This window comes from Arachis ipaensis, chromosome B9 (assembly GCF_059453495.1).
Source record: "Arachis ipaensis isolate K30076 ecotype BB chromosome B9, ASM5945349v1, whole genome shotgun sequence".
Lineage (NCBI taxonomy): Eukaryota > Viridiplantae > Streptophyta > Magnoliopsida > Fabales > Fabaceae > Arachis > Arachis ipaensis.
The window spans coordinates 761,414-786,046 of NC_142444.1; the positions used below are offsets into that span (position 1 = coordinate 761,414).

Consider the following 24,633-nt stretch of genomic DNA (forward strand, 5'->3'; position numbering starts at 1 on the left):
CAGAGAAAACAAAAATATAGAATATAGAAAGGTCTTGTGAGGACAAGTGGCCAACCATAATCCAAACTCACTTTTAGTTCATTTCTCACGACTATTGAATACAACATACACTTGTTTTTCACATTATTAAAAAATACTAATGATAATTAATTGATAATTATAAATCACAAAATATCAATGCTGTAATATTTATTCTATTAACTTGTTCACAAAGAGGGCCATCAACCACGTTATATATCAAACAAAAGAACCCTAATAATACAAAAAGAACCATACTTGAGGCCTAAAAGGCTAAACATAAAACTAACACAACTACTCCTCCAAATCCAGCCATGGCAGAAGATGCACCACCAATACGATTTGGGATACTTGGGTGTGCTGAGGTCGCAAGGAAGGTGTCAAGGGCCATAACCCTCTCCCCCAACACCACCCTCTATGCCGTCGGAAGCCGCTCTCTCGACAAGGCCACCAAGTTCGCTGCCTCCAACGGCTTCCCACCCCATGCTAAGGTCTTAACTCTTAATATGTCTACATATATATCCACATCAAAACAACTTATACAAGTTTAAATCATTTCATTAATTTTGTAATGATAATTAATAAATATTAAATAAGATAAATTTTGATTATTTTTTATTAAATTTTTTTTGTTATTAAATATTTTCGTTAACTCTATGTTTTTTTTTTTTACCAAAGATAGGAGACTCGAACCCACAATCTCTTAATTGAGTATTGGGAGACTATGCCATTTGAACTATTATTCATTGGCAAAAAATTTGAAAAGATAGGAGACTCAAACCCGCAACCTCTTAATTGAGTATGGGGAGACTATGCCATTTAAGCTATTACTCATTGGCAAAAAATTTAGAAAGATAAGAGACTCGAACCTGCAACCTCTTAATTGAGTATAAGGAGTCTATGTTATAAACTATATATAGTAACAAAATTATTAAATGTACCAAAATTTCAATATAACACATATTAATTTAGAATTTGTTTGAGATGATTATAATTAATTACCGATGATGACTTTAATTTTTGAAACATATTGTGGCATAAAGGTTTATGGTTCATACGAAGGTGTTATAGAAGACCCTGAAGTTGATGCTGTGTACGTGCCACTTCCAACAAGCTTGCACGTGCAGTGGGCTGTGCTTGCTGCTCAGAAGAAGAAGCACTTGCTGCTTGAGAAGCCTGTGGCTCTCAACGTTCATGATCTTCACAAGATTTTGGAGGCGTGTGAATCCAACGGTTTGCAATACATGGATGCTACCATGTGGATGCACCACCCTAGGACCACTCAAATGTTTCACTTCCTCTCAGATCCTCAACAGTTCGGTCACCTTCAATCGGTATATATTCATTATTAATATTCATAAACATATATCTTTAATTTCATGCTGATATATATATATAAAAATATTTATACAAAAATATATTATTTTATTATATATAATTTAAATTTTTAAATTTTTTAACTTCTAACTTTTTAGCCAATGAGTCTCCCATACTCAATTAAGAGATTGTGGGTTCGAGTCTCCTATCTTTGGTAAAAAAAAAAAAAAAAAACTTCTAACTTTTTAAGTTTACAATTCTATTACGCTACCAACAAAAATTTTTACTAATTTTTGTCAACTCTTATTTATGGGTTGTATTTAATAGAAGTGTTTTTGTGGATATGTCTAATAAAAATAATTTTTTATTGCTGTATTTAATAAAAGTATTTTTGGAGATGTATCTCTTAATACATGTATTTAAAATATAATAATTAATTATTATTAATAATAAATTGACAGATAGTATATTAGTACCTTATACTTTTCTTTAAATTTATATAAAGGTAGAAACTCAGGTGCAGTCAACTTCATGTAAAATTAATAACTGAGAATCGTTAGATGATAATTTAGTTAAATCTGTCAAATTATTTAACGATTTTCAATTATATGCATGTAAATTTTCACCTTAAGATTAGACATATTCCTAGTCTTTTAAACTTTACCAATTATACAATTTTTGTCATCATTTGTTTGTAACACATCGACTAAACAGGTACATGCAACTTCTACCTATACAGCTAGTCCTTATTTTCTAGAGAACGATATTCGTGTGAAGCAGTGACGGATCCAGAAAATTTTAGGAGTGCGGGCAAAAATATATATACTAGAATAAATTTTGTTGAACATTATTAATTATATGAAGATATAAAAATTAAAAAAATTAATGAATATATTTTTTCTTAAAATACTATTCATTATATATAATTAATTTATAAAATATATATATATATATATATATATATATATATATTTTAAAACTTTAACTTAAAATATTTTAATTAAATTATAGATAATTTGTTATCTTAACTAATTTTTTTATATACATTTAATACTAAAAGACTGATTTAATTAGCACAATAACAACTAATGATATACTAGTATTTATAATTTAAAACTAAAATTATATATAAATACTAGAAAAATTAAATCTGTATATAAAAGTATGTTTATATAAAATAATAGAACCTTAATTTACAATTTTGTTCTTTCTTTCTTTAAAAAAATTAAATTTATTATATATTTTTTAATTTAATTTTGATATAATGTTAGATGAAAGATTTTGTTCATCTATTTAATTATGTATTGTAATTAAAATATTTTGTCATTACTATTTTTAAAAATAAAAAATATATTCTAAATTAGTAAATTAATTAATTTATTTTAAAATTTTATATGCAACACAGCCTACACAGGTACATATAATAGAACAAAAGATAAAAAAAAATAATAAAGATGAATAAATTAAAAATAAAATAAAATATATAAAGTCATGAAGAGAATAAATATTAGATTAATACCTAAATTATAATTATTTGAATTAAAATTTGTAATTAAAAATATCGAAAAGAAAAACAATGAAATTGGAAGATATATAGAGTCATAGAAAGTTATATAAAAAAAATATGGAGAATTTGAAATTTACCTTTTGATGAATAGAAAATGACTACAAGACAAGGAATAGAAAAAGTATGTTAAAAATATAAAAATAAAAAAAGATTTAAGAAAATAAAGAAATGACGATACAAAAACTAAATTTAATTAGATTAAATAATAGTCAAAATAATAAAAAAATAAAAAATAAATTTAAAACTTTAGTCAATTAAATTCAATTTATTTATAGCGTGATCATTTAAAATTTGAAATAGAAATATATTATATATAACTATTTCTTTTTTTTTTAAAAAAATGAAAATCCAGTGGGGGCAAGTGCCCCCTGATGGTGCTTACTGGGTCCGTGCCTGGTGTGAAGCCAGACCTTGATGCTCTTGGAGCACTTGGTGACACTGGTTGGTATTGTGTGAGAGCAATTTTATGGGCTTCAAAGTATGAGTTACCTAAATCAGCAACAGCATTGCACAAACCCACATACAATGATGCCGGTGTCATTCTAGCTTGTGCTGCTTCTCTATCTTGGGAAGATGACAAAGTAGCAACATTCTATTGTTCCTTTCTTACGAATGTGTCTATGGATATTATTGTAATGGGGACAAAAGGGTCATTGCGCGTTCATGATTATATTATCCCTAATCAAGAGAAAGAGGCCAAGTTTTCAACAAGCTCAAACTCTAATTGGGTGGAACTTTCTATAGGTTGGGCTCCAAATCCAAGTGATAATGTATTTTACAATGATCTCCCTCAAGAGGTACATATGGTGAAGGAATTTGCACGCTTGGTAGGGGCAATTAAGTACAATAACTCAAAACCGGAGGACACGTGGCCAGTAATTAGTAGGAAAACACAATTGGTCATAGATGCTGTGAAGACTTCAATTGACAATGGCCTTGAGCCTGTTGAAATTAAGGGTTAACTTTAGTTAATTTATTTGATTGAAGTGGTGGTGTCGTATATTAGATAAGTTAATTAATGTCTCAATAATTATATGAGAACAACTAGGAAACAAAAGCATATCAGTCAAAATGTGTTTGGGCTCCATGAAAAATGCGGGTTTTGGTTTGTGCTCCGTGATCTCAGAAACAGTTTTTAAACATATTATTCAAAAAGTGATTCTAATTAAACGGTTTTGTTTATTTTTTGGCTGATCACCTTTTGGTTCCATATACTTTTCCTAATTATATATGTTGTTAACTTTTCAATTTCATCAGGGGGTTTTGTTCTTAGCCGTCTGGCACTATATTCAGCTACGTGGCAATATCATCACAGTTATGTTGTTGACTTGTTGACCTTTCTATGTGAAAATAATGATGTTGAGTTGTTTTGGCTGTTTGTTCTTCCTGTAAAAAGAATTTCTAGCTATTATGGAATAATGATCTTAGAAAATATATATGAAAAATCTTGCACGAGTGAATTTTTTCAGTTAATTTTAAATTTAAGATTGAATCAAAATATTCGGTGAATATATTTTATATTTATGAGAGAAAATATTTGTTTTGAGACGTACTTAAAATAAATTATAAGATATTTTGAACCTGAAATAAGAGGTTGAAAATGGCCCTAAAGGTTTTGAACGTACCTTCACATTAATTTCGAACCTGTGTGTGCCATTGATCCAAGACCTCGGCTGCCTAGTCTAGTTAATCTAGTTAGGATAGCTGAAGACTGAAGTTAGGTCACAAGTTTCACCCCATAAGTATTAGAAGTGTTCACACGCGAGAATAAATAATAAAAATTTTCTTTTGGGTTGTTAAATCAAAAAGATTTCTATATTTTTTAGATTTTTTTTTGTTTTTTATAATTTTTTTAGTTTGATAGGCTAAAGATTAATTTATTGTAAATTAAAATTTTATTATGTACACATAAGATAACTAAATGAAAACACTACCTTTTTTCTCGGCCTGTTACAATTACAACAAAACACAAAGTCCTGAAATATGCAACAAAATCCTTATTACCAATGGTCTTTTATTTTTAAGAGTGTAGAGTCACATGAAAGCACAGAATTCAAGATTTCAATATCAATAGCGGTGACATGATAAAAGAAAATTTGGGAACACAAACTATAGAAAGGTCTTGTGAGGATAAGTGGCTAACCATAATTAGAAGGAAAACACATGTGGTCAGATATGATCGGTTGAGAGTTTAAGGCTTCAATTTACAACAATAATGGCCTTAAGATTTACCTGCCCAAATTCAGGATCAAATCATGCCTCAATAGCCGATAGTAATTGTCATATTCAGGGGGTATCACTCATAATGAGTAAGTATCTTCTTGTCTTTTCCTTTATTTGTATATTCCAGAAAGGCACCTTATCTTATTTCAATTTGAGGAAAAATTAAAGTATATCTCATACATTATTATTATGCCTACCCACCAGCAAATATGATTTGCATCTTTAGACTTTTGTACGTTAGAATCAAAAAGCAATTTATTTAAGTTGGTCTAGCAATCCAAACTCGCTTTTAATTCATGGTTCACATACAAGTCACAATTATTGCAGCAGCCACAGGATTATTTTAATATGAAATTTGGGATGTGATTAAGTCTATGTTGTAATCTCATTTTTTCATGTTAGGTCTGTTGTGAATTATTGTGACGAAGGAGGAAGAGATAGATTGTGTTGAAATTCTTTTTCCATTTCTGGGGGATGCACTCAGATGCTGGCGTCTTTTTATAAATATATTTTTTAATAATTAAAATTTAATACATATAATCGATTAAATCGTGTTATTTTTTGTCAAAATTAGGTTAGATAAATTGATCTGACCGAAAAATAGTGAATCAAATCTTGAACTGATCTAAATTAATATTATCTTTTATAGAAAATGACTACAGTACCCTATTATATAAAATGACTAAAATATTTCTATTATATATATTAATTTTGAGAATCCTAAATTTTAGTCCTTTATTTTTCTATCGTAGGGTTAGGATTTAGAATTTTTAAAATTAATATATATATATATATAATAAGAGTATTTTAATCATTCTCTATAATAAGAGTATTGTAGTCATTTTTATAAAAAAATAATATTAATTTAGATCAATTCAATATTTGATTCACCGCCATTTTTTTGGTTAAATCAATTTGTCTAACCTAATTTTGACAAAAATAATATGATTCAATTGATTATATATGTTAAATTTTAATTATTGAAAAACATCTTTAAAAAAAAACGTTTTAGCCGTCTTTATCTGAGTGGCTCCCTTAATTATTACATAATTTAGCTTATCAAAAACATCTAGTTATTGAACACATCATATATGCATGAGCATGACAAACCCAAATATAAATAATTTAAAAAAAGTTCCACTCTCCTCTTTTGATAGATATTAAAATGACTGTCTTCTTTATTTGTAAAATATATATTCTTTTCCCTTATAATTTTTTAAAAAATTTTATTTTTAATTTTTTTATATTAACTAATATTAACTTTATCAATCTTTCAAAAAAATAAATTAATTTTTATAAAAATATCCTTTAAAAAAATTTTATTTTTTATCATTAAATTTTGCTTACAAAAATACTCTTTAATAAATTATTTTTATTGATTAAATTATATTTTAAAAAAAATTAATGATTAAATTATTTTTATTTTAAAATTCTTTAATAATTTTTTAATTATTAAATTATAATTTTATCAAAATTTTTGTTAAAAATTATTTTTTTGTTTTACTATTAATTTTCTGGTATCAATATATATTATTTTAACATTAAATAAAATTTTTTTACCACTGTTAATCTGTATAACAATTAATATATATTGATATCAGAAAATAATCTTACCAAGATTTTTTTTTAATGTTAAAATAATATATATTGATATTAAAATATTAATAATAAAATACAAAAATAATTGTTAACCAAAATTTTGGTAAAATCATAATTTAATAATTAAAAAATTATTGAATAGTTTTTTTGAAAAGAAAAATTTAATTATTAATTTTTAAAAATATAATTTAATAAAAATATAATTTAATCAATAAAAAATAATTTATCAAAAGATATTTTGGTAAACAAAATTTAATAATAAAAAAATATTTTTATAAAAAATAATTTATTTTTTCTTGAAAAATAGATAAAATTAACATTAGTTAACACAAAAAATTTAAAATAAATTAAAAAAAGATTTTTTTAAAATTATAACAAAAAATATATATATATTTTTTACAAATAAAAAAATGTCATTTTAGCCTCTGTCAAAATAGAGAAATGAAATTTTCTCAATAATTTATCAAGACAAATTGATCTTAATCATGAGACATTTTATACTAAAAGGTTTTTATCACTCACAACAAGAGAAACCGAAGTTAAAATAAAAGTGGTCATGGCAAAGCTGCCGGCTACTTTGTCTGTCCGTTTTTTCAGTAGTGAGTAGTGACTTGTCAACTTACACAATCACTGCTTAATATAGGTAATTAAATAAAAATTAAGATACAGTTAACTTCACATGAAATTAATAGTTAAAAATTTTTAAATAATTTAATTGATTTAACTAAATTTTTATTTAACAATTTTTAATAGTTAGCATTACAAAAAATTGACTGTACTTGAATTTTTACTAAATAATTAATATTAAATATACAATAACTCAAAGTTACTTTTTATTTAATTTAATATTTATAATTTAATATTTTTAATATTTATAGTGATATACTTATTACATTTGATATTATTAAATTATTTTAGTAATAAATAAAAAATATGAAATAAGATAACTAATAATTAAAAATATAAAATAGGTAATATATTTAAGTTACTTTGAATTAATTTTCTATTATTTTAAACATTTTTTAATATTTATAAAATGATATTAATTAATTATGGTGACAAATATTTGATAATTATATATTAACTATAACGTTAAATCCACACACAGTACATTTGAAACTAATTAAGTTTGGATACAACATACACTTGTTTTTCACATAAGTATATTACTTCTCTCCAAGATATAAATGCATGGTGCATCTTATTATATATATAGAGTAATGAAAGTCTTTTCTTTTACTTTTTTTTTAAGGAATTCTACTTTTTAAGGCATTTCTCTTATATAATATATATATATATATATATATATATATATATATATATGAGAAAGTCCATATGGTTCAATAATTTTTGTGTTTTATGACCAGCACATAACTATCAAAAGAAAAATGAATGATCTCTACCATTAAATGTAATCTCACACCATTAAAAACATTATTGATGGTTAATTGATAGTTACAAAACACAAAAGTTGCTGCCCCTAATACTCCTCTATATATATATATATATATATTGACTTGTTCACAAAGGGGGGCATCAACCACGTTATAAAGCAAAGCAACCTTAATACTACAAAAAGAACCATACCCAAAGGCCTAAAACTAAAACAAACACTATCCAACCATGGCCGAAGACGCACCACCAATACGATTTGGGATACTTGGGTGTGCTGAGATAGCAAGGAAGGTCTCAAGGGCCATAACTCTCTCCCCCAACGCCACCCTCTATGCCGTCGGAAGCCGCTCTCTTGACAAGGCCACCAAGTTCGCTGCCTCCAACGGCTTCCCACCCCATGCTAAGGTCTTTTTTTTTTTTTTTTTAACCAAATATAGGAGAGTCGAACCCGTAACCTCTTAATTGAGTATGGAGAGACTATGTCATTTGAGCTATAACTCATTGACTAAAATTTAGAAAGATATGTGACTCGAACCCGCAACCTCTTAATTGAGTATGGGGAGTCTATGCCATTTGAACTATAACTCATTTGAACCCCATGCTAAGGTCTTAACTCTTAATATGTCTACATATATATATCCACATAAAAACAACTTATAATAAGTTTAAAACATTTCATTAATTTTTTTTTTGTTATTAAATATTTTTCTTACAATACTTACTCTATGTTATAAACTATATATAGTAACAAAATCATTAAATGTACCAAAATTTCAATATAACACATATATTAATTTAGAATTTGTTTGAGATGATTATAATTAATTAACGATGATGACTTTAATTTTTGAAACATATTGTGGCATAAAGGTTTATGGTTCATACGAAGGTGTTATAGATGACCCTGAAGTTGATGCTGTGTACGTGCCACTTCCAACAAGCTTGCACGTGCAGTGGGCTGTGCTTGCTGCTCAGAAGAAGAAGCACTTGCTGCTTGAGAAGCCTGTGGCTCTCAACGTTCATGATCTTCACAAGATTTTGGAGGCGTGTGAATCCAACGGTTTGCAATACATGGATGCTACCATGTGGATGCACCACCCTAGGACCACTCAAATGTTTCACTTCCTCTCAGATCCTCAACAGTTTGGACGCCTTCAATCGGTATATATTCATTATTAATATTCACAAATATATATATCTTTAATTTCATGGGTATATATATATTGATTATATTGATGATAATATTGCACAATTAATTTTTTTAATCAGTTTACCTCTTCTATAAAGCGAAAGGTTGAAAGAAACTTACTATTGCAATAGTAATATATATATAACGAGAAATGCTCAAGCATGAGCAAGAGAATTTATTATTTTTAATTAACACATTTTTAATTTATTTTTTTTTAAATATTGATTACTAACCATTAGCCAAAAATAATAAATTCAGATTAGCTTTTTAATATTCCTCTAATACAATATTAAGAAATAACATATATTTTGATTTAGATAAAAGAATTTGATTGCATATATTGTTTTTTTTTTTCTTATAGATGCACATATTGTTGAATGGATGCAAATATTACATTATGTAATGTCAGTAAAAATTATTATTATTATACAATTTTGTCATCATTTATTTGTAACTATCATCAACTAATTAATAACAGGTACATGCAACTTTTTCCTATGGAGTTAGTCCTTATTTTCTAGAGAATGATATTCGTGTGAAGCCAGAACTTGATGCTCTTGGAGCACTTGGTGACACTGGTTGGTATTGTGTGAGAGCAATTTTATGGGCTTCAAATTATGAGTTACCTAAATCAGCAAGAGCATTGCACAAACCCACATACAATGATGGCGGTGTCATTCTAGCTTGTGGGGCTTCTTTATCTTGGGAAGATGACAAAGTAGCAACATTCTATTGTTCCTTTCTTACGGATATGTCTATGGATATTATTGTAATGGGGACAAAAGGGTCATTACGCGTTCATGATTATGTTATTCCTAATCAAGAGAAAGAGGCCAAGTTTTCAACAAGCTCAAACTCTAATTGGGTGGAACTTTCTATAGGTTGGGCTCCAAATCCAAGTGATAATGTAGTTTACAATGATCTCCCTCAAGAGGTACATATGGTGAAGGAATTTGCACGCTTGGTAGGGGCAATTAAGTACAATAACTCAAAACCGGAGGACACGTGGCCAGTAATTAGTAGGAAAACACAATTGGTCATAGATGCTGTCAAGACTTCAATTGACAATGGCCTTGAGCCTGTGGAAATTAAGGGTTAACTTTAGTTAATTTATTTGAAGTGGTGGTGTCGTATATTTTGATAAGTTAATTAATGTCTCAATAATTATATATGTTGTTAACTTTTTAATTTCATCAGGGGGTTTTGTTCTTAGCCGTCTGGCACTATATTCAGCTACGTGGCAATATCATCACAGTTATGTTGTTGACCTTTCTATGTGAAAATAATGATGTATGTTGAGTTGTTTTGGTTGTGTGTTTTTTTTTTTTTACCAAAGATAGGAGTTCGAACCCGCAACTTCTTAATTGAGTATGGGGAGACTATACCATTTGAACTATTACTCATTGAGAAATTTGGAAAGATACGTGACTCGAACCCGCAACTTCTTAATTGAGTATGGGGATATGTGACTTGAATCCGCGACTTCTTAATTGAATATGGGGAGTCTATGTCATTTGAGCTATAACTTATTGGCGTAAAAATTTGGAAAGATATGAGACTCGAACCCGCAACCTCTTAATTGAGTATGGGAAATCTATGCCATTTGAGCTATTACTCATTGGCCGGCTGCGTGTTCTTTCTAACTATTATGAAATAATGATCATATAAAATATATATGAAAAGTCTTGCATGAGTGAATTTTTTCAGTTAATTTTAAAATTTGAGATTGAATCGAAATATTCGGTAAATATATTTTATATTTATGAGAGAAAATATTTGTTTTGAAACGTATTCTTGAAACAAATTATAAGATATTTTGAGTTTGAGAATAAAAAGTCAAAAGTGGCTGTAAAGATTTTGAACGTGTCTTTACGTTAGTTCCGAATAATGGTGAAAATATTTATAAAGACTTTCTTATATTTAAGTTAATAAGAATTTTAAATAAATTTATAAAAATTAAAATTAAAAATATTTAATTTAATGAGACATTTATAAAAAAAAAATGATTTTTTACATACGGATGAGAATTGGATATTTTGGGCCATAGGTATTGGTTTGGGACAAATTTATATTTGATGGATTTTTTTTTTTTTTTGGATTATAGCCTTGTTCTTTTGGGTCATAAAACAAATAGTACTACTACTAAAAGTTGAACTTAGTTTAGTCAAACTTCGAGCAAATCATGATGTAATCATTATTATCGCCAATTTAAAATCTGATATTTTTGGACATCTTAGACTAAGTTATTATTTGTATATGTGAGAAGAGAAAAATATGATGGACATGGTAAGCCTAACATGAAGTAGAAATTAATAATCTATGAAAAATCTATACCAAATAAACCAAGTTATATCCATGATTATGGAGTGCTTATATTTTATATACAGGTTTAGACTTTAGAGCAATAGTGTAAAATCTTCTATTATCACAAATATAAAAATACTGTATTAGACATGCAAATGAGAATACTATATTATTATAATCAAGGCAAATTCTCTATATAGACTGGAGGAAACATCCATACGTATGGATTTGCCGCGGCAGTCAATATGTTGCGACGCGTGGCTTCGTCTAACATGTAGCAGGTTGGGGTTAATTTAACTTGAGTAAAGTATTGTTTTTGTCCCAATATTTAGGGTAAGTCCTATTTGTGTTTCTAACGTTTAAATCGTCCTATTTGTATCCTTAATGTTTATAAAAGTGATTCAATATTATCCTACTATCAATTATACTAACAAATCAGATTATATTTTTCAATTATTCTCATTTTGATGTATTCATTCTCAATTAGATCTCACTTGGATGTAGTCGATTTTAATATTATATCCACTATTTGTGTTTAGATTCAATTATGTCCTTAGAAAAGTAAATTATATAAATGTTGTAGGAATTAGTTTCAACATTTGATGATCTATTTTTTGAAGTAGATCATCGATTCTATCCCAAACATTTATATTCTAACTTCAAGAAAAAGTTTTTAAAACTCAAACTAAAGCGCTCATGATGTGTAATTGACGGGAGGATAACATTGAATCACTTTTACAAACATTAGGCATACAAATAGGACGATTTAAACGTTAGGAACACAAATATAATTTACCCCAAACGTTGAGAACAAAAACGATACTTTACTCTTTAAACTTCTTTAGGGATAATGGTTTTTTCATTTTTTATAGCAAAAATGCTATTGATAAAGATTAATTATTAAAATCAGTTATTAATATATATATATATATATATATATATTTTTATCAAAGATAGAAGACTCAAATTATATATATTATTTATTTTATATATATATGATTAATAACTTTAAAATTATATATATTTTTTATTTTATAAAGACTTATACTTTTGATATTGGCGATGTTAGTGGTTATAGAGACATTTTTACCTTTAAATAAATTATAGAGAAATTAAAATTAAATTATATATTCAATTTATATTTATTTGTTTATCCTAATGATTGTATATAATAGATAATATATTTGAGCGTGTTTTGAAAGAAACTATCGAATTTTATATAATTGAAAGTTATCTATAAAATTAAAACTAAGATGAAGTAAAATACGATAAACATACGAGGAGTGAAAGTAAAATAAATAATTAAAAATAAGGTAATAAATAATTAAAAAAGTAAAAAAAAAAAAGACAGAAAACAATGTATATAGTTCATAAAAATATATTGTAAAAAAATTAGTATAATAAATAAATATAAAAGATGAAAGACAAAAATTAAGATATATTTTTGTTAAAAAATTCAACAAACACATGGTGAAGAAGAACTTATTAATCAAGTTTTATGAAAATATTATAAAAAATTTAAAATATTAATAAATAAAATAGTAACTTCTTTAAGAACTATTAACAAAATACATAAAACACATTCTGATTTCTAGATATAGAAAACAATAAGAGAATAATTCAAATTAAATTCATTTATTTTATTTTTTATTAAATTCATAAGTCTTGTTATTATTTATAATTAGAAAATAGGCATAAATAAATTTATTTTCTTAATGAATGTTAATTTTGTAGGTCGAACCGGTAGGTCTTGTTAAATTCATAAATCTTGTTAATTTATTTTATTTTCTTAATGAATGTGAATCAGTAGGTCGAACCGAACTGTGACTCGGTCGGTTTTTGAAAATTTCCAAAAACGCTGCGTTTTGGCCTTCTGAAAGGAACCTTAGTCTTCACCAGTTCACCCAGACACCCACAGACCCACTCTCGAGCCTGCAACCCTCCACTCTCACCTCTCGCTCTCAGTTCCCACGTCTCCAGTCTCCACCTCGAGCTTCCGGCGCAACCTCCGTCCAGCCACCGCCGCCGTCGCAAGTTCCGTGGAAGTCACTCACCGTTGCAAGTTCCTTTCTGCCAGCTTTCCGTTCGCGAAGCCAACCACTGCTTGTCTCTTGCCAGCCTCTGTCCCTGTCGCCGCCAGCTCTGCATTCTTCTCTGTCTTTCGCTAACCCTAGGTATAAATCTAATTTGTTGATTTTGAATCAATGAACCCTAACTCCTTCACTCCTCGTCTACTCAATGTTTTGAAAACCGGATAAGACCGGCCAATCGAACCAGTTAAACCGAGAACCGACAAAGAAAACGGTCCGATCCAATGTGCAAAACCGCAAAATAAAAAACCGCTCAAAAACTGCTGAACCGGCCGGTTACCGGCAGGTCAGACCGGACCGGACCGGAACCCGGCCGGTTTACAGAAAACGACCTCGTTTCCTTCCTTGAAAGGGAAAAAGTTGCACGCGTTATCCCCCATTCCCCCCTTCTCCAACTCCTTCCTTCAGCAAACCCTAGCCTCCACCAAAGAAAGCAAACCCTAGCCTCCACCCATAGTTGTCGCCGTCTGTCGGAGTGAGAGACTGCCGCCGCCGTCCATCGCACTCAAGAACTTCCGTCTTCGTGCTCTCGGGCCTCTCGCCGGATCCTCCACGTCGGGTGCTCGCATCTCGCCGTTCTCCTCTGTGCTCGGCTGCTCGCGCCTCCCTCCACCAGTGAGTGCTCGAGCTGTGCGTGTTGGTTGCTGCTCGTCGTCCGTGGTTGTCTCTGCTCGATTCTGCCTCCCAGTCTCACTCGAGTCTCGTCTCAGTCACTGGCATCTCGTGGTTCGTCTGTCTCGTCGCCGGCGGCAGAAGCAACTCGTGCGGTTGTCTCTTGCTTCATCGCCTTCCGTGGGGTGGTTGCCGACTCGCCGTCGACCGTTGGTGAGTCCCTGCACCATCGCTTCCCTGTTCTCTCTTTTTAGATTTCCCTTCTCCCTGTATTTTTGCATGCTGAATTGCTAATCAAATTTGCCTTGTTGCTAATCTAAATGTTGCTGTAAATCGGGACTTTACTTGATTTGTTAAATTTGTTGCTGTAACTTGAATTTGTTGCTTCCCAGTCACAGAATCAGAACAGAATACTCAGTCAGTGCTTGGTTGATTGGTTTTGCTCACTGATTGTATTTGATGATAAATTTTAAATTGATAACTTTTAAATTTTAAATTTGCACTGTGTGTTACTGATTCACTGTCCCTTCAGTACTTTTTGTTGTTGTTAATCATTGTGATGAGCTTTATTAAAATTGGGTTGAAAACTGTTGAATCTTTTTTCATTTTTCATTGTTCTTAACTTCTGTTCTTATTAAAAAATTTGCAATTGGTGATCTTTTGATTTATTATATGCTTCATGTTTTTAATTTCACTCTGCTTCTAGGCTTTGAAATCAGTTTATGATAACTGTGATGCAATTATTTAGTTGGATAACTGATGTAATTATTGAGTTCAACAGATTGAGTTTTTGATTTGCAAGGTGATTTTTGGTTGATTTTTTATTTAATTTGGTAATGGTGTTTATGATTGGGGTTATCTGGTTTTCATTCTTTTTGAATTTGGTAATAGTGTGATTACTTGTTACTGTTTGTAATGTTTGTTGCTGAATGATGATGGTTCTTTCTTGCCTCTGTTTAGTAATGTTTATTGAAATTTTGTACTTTTTCAATGCATATTTGTATGTGTTATTATTCCTCCTACTTCAAACTGCTTATGCTGCTTCTCACTATTTCTGGTGTGTAACTTGTATACTTCTGCATGATTCTCTTTTGATTCCACACAAAGTTGATGAAAAAAGCTGATTTTGTTATATGGGGTAATCTTATTCTGTTTCTGTCTATGTTTTCTTGCTAATGGAACATTCTAGTCTAGTTGTTTAGTGATCAGAATGTTATTCCTTCTTAGCTTCATGGAATGAAAGAGAAACTACATTGCATCCTCAGAGGAATCAAAAACCATTAATTAATTTATATATTATTCATTTTAGTTTTATGATTCTATCAATTTGGTTGTGTACTTATTCTTCTTATTCAGCATAGGAATTTAAGCATTTTATTTTTCTGATATTTCAAAACTGTGTTTTTCTCAGAGACATTTATAGTTTTATACAGACAAGTGGTTCTGATTTTGGAATCAACTATGGACAAATAGCCAACAATCTTCCCTCTCCATCTCTATCTCGCGTTGCTGTTCTAAAACGGTTTTTCCGGTTGAACCATCGGTTGGACTGGTTGGACCAATGAATCAGTGAACCAGTGATTAAAACGGTTTGATGACCGGTCCGGTTTTCAGAACCTTGCGTCTACTCCAACTTTCACTCTCGAGTCCAGCCCTAGCCTCCAGAACCAGAACGCGCTAGCCTCTCTCTGTCTCTTGCACTCAGTCCAGAGCTCCTGGTCCTCCCTCACTTGCGTCCAGCCACCGCCTGCTACTGCCGCCGTCGAAACTTCCAGCTTCGAAGAGGCACCGCCTGCTCCCTCACTTCCCCTCCATCGCGCAGCCACCGTGCGAACGTGGAAGCCTCCGTCGCGCAGCCACTGTGCCGTCGGCGCCATCTCTGTTCCACTGCCTGGTTGAAGGCCGTTCGAGCTGTCTTCTTCAGTATCGCTGCTGTGCTTGGTCCTCGTCGAGCTTGATTTGTCGTGGCGTCGTTGCTGCTGTGCTTCTGCTGACAGTCCTCCGCATACTCCTCCTTTCGTCGGTGGCTGAGTTGCTTTCTGATGACTCCCTTCCTCCGCCGCAATCACTGCTTCTTCCCCGTGTTCCAGGTGAGCTTTTAAGATTCCAAATTTGTGCAATATGTTCTGTGTATGTTGGGGTTATTATGATTTTTTATTTGTTCTTATGAGTTATATTTGTGTAAGCTGTTCTTATAATTTTTTAAGGATTCCAAATTTGTGCAATATGTTCTGGGTATGTTAGGGTTATAAGATTTTTTATCTGTTATGATTTTTTATCATTTGAAATCTGTTCTTATGATCTTTTTTTCTACCTTTGATTTTTTTTTCCTTTTTTATTTCTCTTGATTGTATTTATATTAGTGTTATCTTTTCTTTTTCTGTTGAATGTGCAATCTGTTCTCCTAAGTAAATGATGATTTATGAATGGGGCTTTTTAAGTTTGTTAAAGAAAAGAAGGGGGAGTTAAAGAGTGTGTATTGTTGTGTTGAGTTATAAGGAATACAGTTTTGCTTTATAGAAAACATAAAAAGGGGGGCTTGTATATATTGTTAGAACAAAACATGTCTAAATACTGTTTTCATGGATATTATGCTATTGTTAAATTTGATGCTTCTGGTGTATGTATGCTACGGACTCAATCAAATAAGCAGTGGTCCATCCCTATTTAACAATTTTATGTATCTCAAATTGACTTGCGCTTGAATGAAAGCATTTAAAAATACAATATGAAAGTATATATTTTGCTAATTGAGCTTTTATTTGTTCAATATGAAAGCATGAGTTTTTATTTGTATGATTGAGTCTTCTCTAATGCATTGTACTGAATTTATTTATTGAAGTTTGCTGAGTTATATTTTGTGTTTAGTAACCATGATTGCAGAAGAAATTTCAAATTTAATATTGGACAAACAAATCGGAGATTATACTCTTAATTACCTAGTTAATGGTGGGCCCAAGAAAAATGTGAAAATACACATTTTTGATGCCGTCATCAGCTCTTCAAATCTTAAAACAACATGCAAGGCGGTTAGAGTTCCTAACAACGATGACGATCTAATGGGATGCATGCAGGAACGTTTTGAATTGGCATCCAGAAGTTTGGAGGGATGTATTCTCCCTCTCATTCAGGGCTTAAGATCAACAGTTTAGATATTTCTGTTACCAGAATTATGACAACAATATTCACAATTTACATGACAGAAGGGATTTCGACGGACTTAAAAAGGCTTCGCGGGGTTTTGTAGTAGGACTGATAAAACTTCATGAATCAAGACAAACCCATGGTAATATAACCGATTTCAACCTAGTAACAAGGAAAGGTGAGGGGTATTTGGGCGGAAGCATCGGATTAGCTCTTTCAAAAACCGTTATCAGAGGTGAACCCGGGGTTCAGTGGTAGTCCGTAGTCCTTACACGGAAGATATACTTAATCTTGCAGGAGTACTCGCCAGTTGCTTGGACCATAACTTTCTTCTTGAACTTAAATTGTTTACCGATTATTTGAACTACCACCAAACATTGTAAGTTTGTTCGATCTTGTTCGGTCTTTTTTTTCTTTTAAAAAATTTGATGTAGGTGCTTTAATATTTCTAGTGTAACTACTAGGTATCTTATATAAAGTGTTTTAAAAGAAAAAACAGACCGAACAAGATCGAACAAACTTACAATGTTTGGTGGTAGTTCAAATAATCTGATAAACAATTTAAGTTTAAGAAGAAAGTTATGGTCCAAGCAACTGGCGAGCACTCCTGCAAGATTAAGTATATCTTCTGTGTAAGGATTAGGGACTACCACTGAACCCCGTTCACCTCTGATAACGGTTTTTGAAAGAGCTGATCCAATGCTTCCGCCCAAATACCTCTCACCGTTCCTTGTTAATAGGTTGAAATCGGTTATATTACCATGTGTTTGTCTTGATTCATAAAGTTTCATCAGTCTTACTACAAAACCCCGCGAAGCCTTTTTAAGTCTGCCGTAATCCTTTCTGTCATGTAAATTGTGAATATTGTTGTCATAATTCTGGTAACAGAAATATCTAAACTGTTGATCTTAAGTCCTGAATGGGAGGGAGAATACATCCCTCCAACTAGTTCTTCTTGCTTTAATATGCTTTTACTAGACATATTAATACGACTCCAATGCCGCTAGGGTTAAGTTTTGCAGGAATGTCTGGGTGCATGGAGCCAAAGACCCTCAGGTTGGATCTTTTAATTCTTTTATTGTTGGTTTTTTTTTATATATATTTTCCTTTTTTAAATTAAATTTTATTTTAACAACATTTGTATGATTTTCCATGATACCAGAGTAGTACCAAGGAACGTTGTGATCTTATAAACAAGGTGCTCGAGGGTCTGTGACCTGGATTTTCATGTCTCGTGTATGAGGTGGCATGTCAAGGAAAGCTCGTCAAGAGAATATTTTAGTCGATTTAATTTCATTGCCTGTTTGGACATTTTTTTACCTTGTAGAGCATTTTCAGAATTTGCCGTATAACTTGACAAGGTCTTTATAAGAACATTTGAAATACTGGAAATTATATTTGTAACTATTATTTTAGTGCTTTTGGTCTTTAATGATAGTAGTGAAGGTCTAGGGTTTAGGGTTTAGGGTTTTGGAAATTATATTTGTAACTATTATTTTAGCATTAATTAATATCTCAACTGATGGAAGTTTCAAAGGAATTCTTAGTTTTAGTTTATAATTAGTATTTTAAGAAGTGAAAGGAGTTACAATAACTTTTAATTTTATCGCATACTAAGTTTTATTTAGAATTGCAGTTGAAGCAATTAAATAAAATATTTTATGATTAGTTTAGTGGATTAATAGTTAAATTAGTTTCTAGAAGATAATATATTATTCAAATTTATTTTTGAACGATTTTTTTAATTAAATTGATTTTTTAAAGATTATGAATTAATTATATTTGTCTTCCAATCATTTCATTAACAATTTTTTTAAAGATTGATGTAAAACATTAATTGATAATATATATAATACATGATATGTCTATTTTTTTCAATTATAAAAATTCTATTCTCAATATGATCTAGTGACTAAATTGATAGATTTTCGTAAACATATTTAGTCAATGTCTAATTGAACATGTTATGTATCATATAAGCTATCAGATAACATTTTACATTATCAATTGTTGACGAAAATTGTAAATGGAATAACTGAAGGACATGATTGATTTGTAATCTTTGAAGATAAATTTAATTGAAAAAATCTTTTAGAGATAAATTTAAAGAATGTCTTATCTTTCAAGAACTAATTTGACTATTAACCCTTAGTTTAATATATCTTAAATATAATTCAATATTTCTAAAGCATATGTATTTATTATTTTGTGTAGTCATGTCATAGTATAAAATTGTCATAAAAGAATTGTGACAAAAGATGTGTGCATGTGGGAAAATAATTATATCTTTTTTTTAGCATATATATGAAAACAAATTTGTTGGTCTATATGGGATGAAAAACAATTTTTACAATAGAAAAAAAGTGGATCCTAAGAACTTGAGAACATAAACTGATATGCATAATTTTTGCGGCATTTTGTGTGATTCAAAGTGCAGTTGGAATTAAAAAACAATGATTATTACATCAATATGGTAAGTATAAGATAAAAAAAAAAAAGGTTAATACATGTTATTGAAATTTTATGTGAATAGAATTTAAGGTTCTCAAGAAATAAATTTAACTACAATTTTGTCTTAAACTGTGAAAGAGTACACAAAAATAGTCATTTGATCAAAAATAAAATTTTTAATTGATGGGTTTATCGTTGACCACAGAACAATGCTTATTTTTTTTATTTAAGATAATAATGAAGTCGTAATAAACTCATATCCATATATTATGTATTGAAACCTGTCATGAGGTATCCATACTGAAGAATGTGTTTTTTGGGAACGAAAATGGTTGGAAAAGGAAAAAATATTTTGATTTTTTGTTAAAGAATAAATGCACAATGTATATTACTTAACTTGCAAACTAATATTGAATATGTATATAAAAATTTATTTATGTTTTTGACATGAAAAAAAATGGTCTAGCACATATAAACAAGATAACATAATTGATATACATACATTGGATCATATGAGCAGCCAATACCCTAGTAGAGCCAAGGAAAGAATTGTTGAACACAACACTTCTCATTCATTGGGAATAAACTCGGTCATTTTTTCAGAATAAATACTTGTCAAACATATAGCTATAATACTTATCATGTAAAGTATTATCTACTGTTCTACTATTATATATAGAGATATACTGATCTGCGGTTCGGTTGTGAAAATTAGAATCGCAAACCGAACTAAACCGCATAAAAACCGATCCAACATCTAAAAATCATCCAAAATTGAGCGGTTTATTTTCATTTTCGGTTTGGATTGGTTCGGATTTGCGGTTTTTTAGACTGATTTGGATCTGAACACCTCTATGAATCACCGAGCCAAGTTCGAGTGACCCGAACTATGACCCGGTCTTGATTTAGTTACTCTCCCAGGTTTCGTTTTCTTTTTCCAGATCAGTCCCGGACCACTTCTGGTCCGGGCAAACGTGCCTCAAAATTTTTTATAATTTTTTTGTTCAGAATAATCTATTCCTCTTCAAATATCTTTATAAATATACTTGATCAAGCGTATTACCATACTAGAACTTTATTTTAAAAATAGATTGATAGATGATGCAATAATAACTCAATTTGAATTTATCACTCCACATTTTTTTTCTTATCTTCTAGTTCCCGTACTGTACTTAAATTCAAGTTTGGCTTCTGTTATCTTCTTCACTTATAAGCTGCTGACTAAGCTAACAGAGTAACTAACTCTCTAACATCATAACAAACTTTTACATTGGTTCTTAACAGCTTAACTAACACCTCAACTAACTACACTCTCTAATATCCCTTTCAGCCACTTTTAACAAGCTCTAATTCTGAAATCTTATCTTTTCAGCACCAGAATCAGCTACTAACAAGGTTGCTCACTCGTCTGAATTAACCAAACCGCAATTGTGAAAGAGGAACATGATCTTGAACGACAACAGAACAAAACCATTCATAGATCCTATTACACCAAGCATAAGTTGAGTTGGAAAGTGAAAACTATGCCGAAAATTGGCAAGATAATTTCAAATTGAAAGCATTACAACAAATTTCTTGCATATAGCCTAGTGAGGTATCATGAGTTCATGATAAAAACATGCTTGAAGCACCATATTAACTATGCTAGCATTTAGCCACAGGATAACTAACTTCCTAATGTATTTAACTGAAGCAACTACTTATGTCAATTGCACAGATATCAAACAAAACAGGGGTAACCAATATCCTAACAAGCAAAACTAAGCAAGAGAGAACCAAAGAGAATCCGAAATACCGACAAGGCGGCAATAAACTCATGAGCCTCAGCTAGGAGAAGCAGGCACTTCACTCAACTCCTTTTGCCTCAGATATTGTTGCAGTATAGTGAGCCTAGCAGTTTCAAATGCAAAGTAACCCAATGCTGAAAAGCAAGCACTATGAAGAACTCTAGGCCCCATTCCACGGGTAAGTCCAACCCACCCTTCCTCCTTTAATATCTGCTTCACTGTCGCCGAAACCCCGCCATACACAACAGCAGCAGCCTTGTTCACAGCATCTCCGTGAACCTGAGTCATCAGCCTTGTCTTCACCACATCCAAAGGAGTGGTTATAGAAGCCGAAATTGCGCCGGCAAGTGCGCCACAAAGCACACTCTGAACAGGTTCCAAGTGAGACTTCTTAGTAGTGTTCAAAACCGCAGCTTTCAAGTACTCAAATGATGAATAACTCAAAACCCCAGCAGGTAAATTCCTCAGCAATGTAGCAGAGTAACCAGCATATAACCCTAAAAACCCATCCTTTTCTAAAATCTTCACCAAAACCTGCCAAGATCTTCCCTTTGCACCAGCTTGCATTCTCTGAGTAATCAATTCCTTAGGTACCATTATAGCAGAAGACATAATATTCCCCATTGCACCAGCACTAGGTGGAATCAACACAGAAGGGAACCCTTCAATTTTGGATAGAAATGACTTACCGAACTCGCAGGTTCCGAAATACACTGCAGAAGAAGCGGTGGATCCAACAATAACCGCAGATACGCCACTGTAAAATCCGAGAATACCCTTTTGCTGGAAGGTCTTCACGACCGCGTCAAGGGCATTCTTGTAAAGTTGGGATGCTCCTTTGGTCTGCATCTTGGTCTTGATTGTGTCGAGCGGGTGGAGGCAGACGTAGGTGAAGGCGCCGGCGATTCCGCCACCGGCTGCGCCGATTAGTGCACGCTCGACGACGGTGAGGTTTTTGAGCAAAGTTTGGGGCTTTGGGGCGGGCTTTGAAGTGGGCCGGATCCATTGTGGGCTGTGAGCGGTGGGGTATGTGGCGGTGGCGGTGGTAGAAGCGAAAGGAGGGTTTGTAGCGGTGGCGGCGAAGTGATTGAGGATGGAGGGGAAATCAGTGGGGTGGCGGTGGGGATTGGGATTGGGAGAAGGGAGGCCAAGAGAGGATGAGATCCTGGCCTCCATTGAAGAGAATCTGGCGTGAGCTTCGGCCACTCTTGCCTTGCGCGTTAAACACAGTCAGTGACAGCGGAGCTAAAAAATAAAAGCGCAAAATCAAAATTATCGGTAAACACTTAACATACGTATCTTAAAATATAAAATATATATTAAAAATAATATATATATTTAATATTTTTTATGATGAAAAATGACAAGTATAAGTTTTAAATAATATTTGAGAACCAAAACTCAATATTGTATTTACTAGTAAAATTTTAATTTTGAAGACAAATTTCCAAGGTTCTGAAAACCGAATCGGTCATCAAACCGTTCTAGCTATTGGTTTATTGGTTTATAAATTTAACCGATTTGACCGTAATGAAACCGAAAAAACCGTTTTATAATAAAATAATAAATATAAATAAACTGATATCATATACATGCAGGCAAACTCAACAATTATATTGAATTAGGGGAAGTATAAGGTATAGAGTGAATAATTCAACCATCAATAAAACAAGCAAATTCACAACAATTAAGAAGGAAGATTGAATTAGTGAGAGGGTGAGCTTCTTGCAGCAGTTCAGGTAAGACCTCCCCTTTATCCTCTTCAAAGTTCAATCTGTTGTATTTGTGCTATATTGTTTTCTTCTGTGGTTTATTCTGAATATGCTTATGGTGTATTATTGATGATTCTGTTAAGTTTTGAGTTATTAATTTACTGAATTTTTATTTGAATTCAGTTTATTGATATTGAATTAATGCTGTTGAGATTGATTTATAAATCCAATCTGTTGTACTTGTGCTGTATCGAATTTTTCTTCTGAGTTACTAATCTGTATGATTGAATCTTTTCTGTTGCATTTAACTGAATTCATTTATTTATTAAATTTTTCAGTTGAATTTTGCTAAGCTGCATCTTGTTTTACTTGAATTTTGTTGTTGTTGAATCTTGAATTCTTATTATTGAGTTCTGATTTTAACTACTTTCAGTTATTATAGCAGATAAATCATCAGAAAACAACTGATATTGTTTAGATATTTAAAGCAACATGTTGTGCAACAACTAGAAAAGAGAGAAGAACAAGTAATTGAGGAGGAACAACAGCAGGCAACGGTGGTGGCACCACGAGAGAAAAAGGAACCACCGGCTACTGTGTTGGCAGAATCTGTGGAAACGGAAACAGAGCAGGCACTAGTGGTGATAACTGATAAGAATAGAGGAAATGGAACCACAGCAGACATTAGTAGTTAGTGGGAAAAAAACTAAGTGGAAAATAATGGTGTGCTTGCTTATCTACTGCATTAGCCAAACAAAAATAATTAAGCAGCACTTTCTTGATTATCCCTGACCCTATTTTGTAGTCAATTAGATGCACAAAGAGAATTGAAGTTAGTCCACAAGTTGGAACATGAAGCCATATTTTTTTTTCCTTTGCTCTCTCCCTCCCTCTCCTCTCCCTCGTCTTTCAAACACATCTTATTTTGGATGATGTATGATGTATTATAGTAGTGTATCAATTGTTAGAAAGTAGAGACCCAAGATACATAAATAGAATAACTTTTAGGAAACATTTCAGGTGCACTGGGAGTACCGGTATTCCAGTTGTTTTAAACGTTGATCTGAATTATAAAAAATATATATAATATATATTAATTAAAATCAACGGTTAAAACAAGTGCATATATATATTAATTGAAATCAACGGTTAAAACAACTGGTGCACTGGTACTCCCCGGTGCACTTGAAATGTTTCCTAACTTTTATAACAGAAATGATATGCG

At 31.2% G+C, this 24,633-nt stretch overlaps 3 protein-coding genes and 2 long non-coding RNA genes across 5 annotated transcripts; 4 read left to right on the forward strand and 1 right to left on the reverse strand.

Annotated features, from left to right (window-relative positions):
• The first annotated feature begins 245 nt into the window (after window positions 1–245).
• LOC107641581 (putative oxidoreductase At4g09670) lies at window positions 246–4,100 on the forward strand. Its single transcript, XM_088499629.1, has 4 exons — window positions 246–509; window positions 1,062–1,352; window positions 2,050–2,106; window positions 3,307–4,100. The coding sequence occupies exons 1-4, from the start codon at window positions 333–335 to the stop codon at window positions 3,862–3,864; spliced, it is 1,083 nt and encodes a 360-aa protein (XP_088355755.1). The 5' UTR covers window positions 246–332; the 3' UTR covers window positions 3,865–4,100.
• Window positions 4,101–8,246: 4,146 nt separating this feature from the next.
• On the forward strand, window positions 8,247–10,614 carry LOC107644992 (putative oxidoreductase At4g09670). Its single transcript, XM_016348985.3, has 3 exons — window positions 8,247–8,524; window positions 8,990–9,280; window positions 9,787–10,614. Exons 1-3 carry the CDS (start codon window positions 8,348–8,350, stop codon window positions 10,405–10,407), a joined length of 1,089 nt encoding a protein of 362 aa, XP_016204471.1. The 5' UTR covers window positions 8,247–8,347; the 3' UTR covers window positions 10,408–10,614.
• A 3,460-nt stretch (window positions 10,615–14,074) lies between these two features.
• Window positions 14,075–19,033, forward strand: LOC107641579 (uncharacterized). Its single transcript, XR_015899849.1, has 4 exons — window positions 14,075–14,527; window positions 15,726–16,404; window positions 17,183–18,514; window positions 18,621–19,033. It is a non-coding gene; the product is annotated as an uncharacterized LOC107641579 (long non-coding RNA).
• Window positions 19,034–21,411: 2,378 nt separating this feature from the next.
• Window positions 21,412–22,979, reverse strand: LOC107644991 (protein MITOFERRINLIKE 1, chloroplastic). Its single transcript, XM_016348984.3, has one exon. It carries the CDS (start codon window positions 22,870–22,872, stop codon window positions 21,733–21,735), a length of 1,140 nt encoding a protein of 379 aa, XP_016204470.1. The 5' UTR covers window positions 22,873–22,979; the 3' UTR covers window positions 21,412–21,732.
• A 175-nt stretch (window positions 22,980–23,154) lies between these two features.
• Window positions 23,155–24,270, forward strand: LOC107644998 (uncharacterized). Its single transcript, XR_001621428.3, has 2 exons — window positions 23,155–23,435; window positions 23,842–24,270. It is a non-coding gene; the product is annotated as an uncharacterized LOC107644998 (long non-coding RNA).
• The last annotated feature ends 363 nt before the right edge of the window (window positions 24,271–24,633 follow it).

What these genes read in the sequence shown, in the direction of transcription:
- LOC107644991 (XM_016348984.3), bottom strand. Translation starts at nt 22,872, where the DNA reads ATGGAGGCCAGGATCTCATCCTCTCTTGGCCTCCCTTCTCCCAATCCC.
- LOC107641581 (XM_088499629.1), top strand. Translation starts at nt 333, where the DNA reads ATGGCAGAAGATGCACCACCAATACGATTTGGGATACTTGGGTGTGCT. An exon ending in GCTTCCCACCCCATGCTAAG is followed by an intron (nt 510 to 1,061) that starts GTCTTAACTCTT and finishes TGTGGCATAAAG; the next exon opens with GTTTATGGTTCATACGAAGG. An exon ending in AGTTCGGTCACCTTCAATCG is followed by an intron (nt 1,353 to 2,049) that starts GTATATATTCAT and finishes TCGACTAAACAG; the next exon opens with GTACATGCAACTTCTACCTA.
- LOC107644992 (XM_016348985.3), top strand. Translation starts at nt 8,348, where the DNA reads ATGGCCGAAGACGCACCACCAATACGATTTGGGATACTTGGGTGTGCT. An exon ending in GCTTCCCACCCCATGCTAAG is followed by an intron (nt 8,525 to 8,989) that starts GTCTTTTTTTTT and finishes TGTGGCATAAAG; the next exon opens with GTTTATGGTTCATACGAAGG. An exon ending in AGTTTGGACGCCTTCAATCG is followed by an intron (nt 9,281 to 9,786) that starts GTATATATTCAT and finishes AATTAATAACAG; the next exon opens with GTACATGCAACTTTTTCCTA.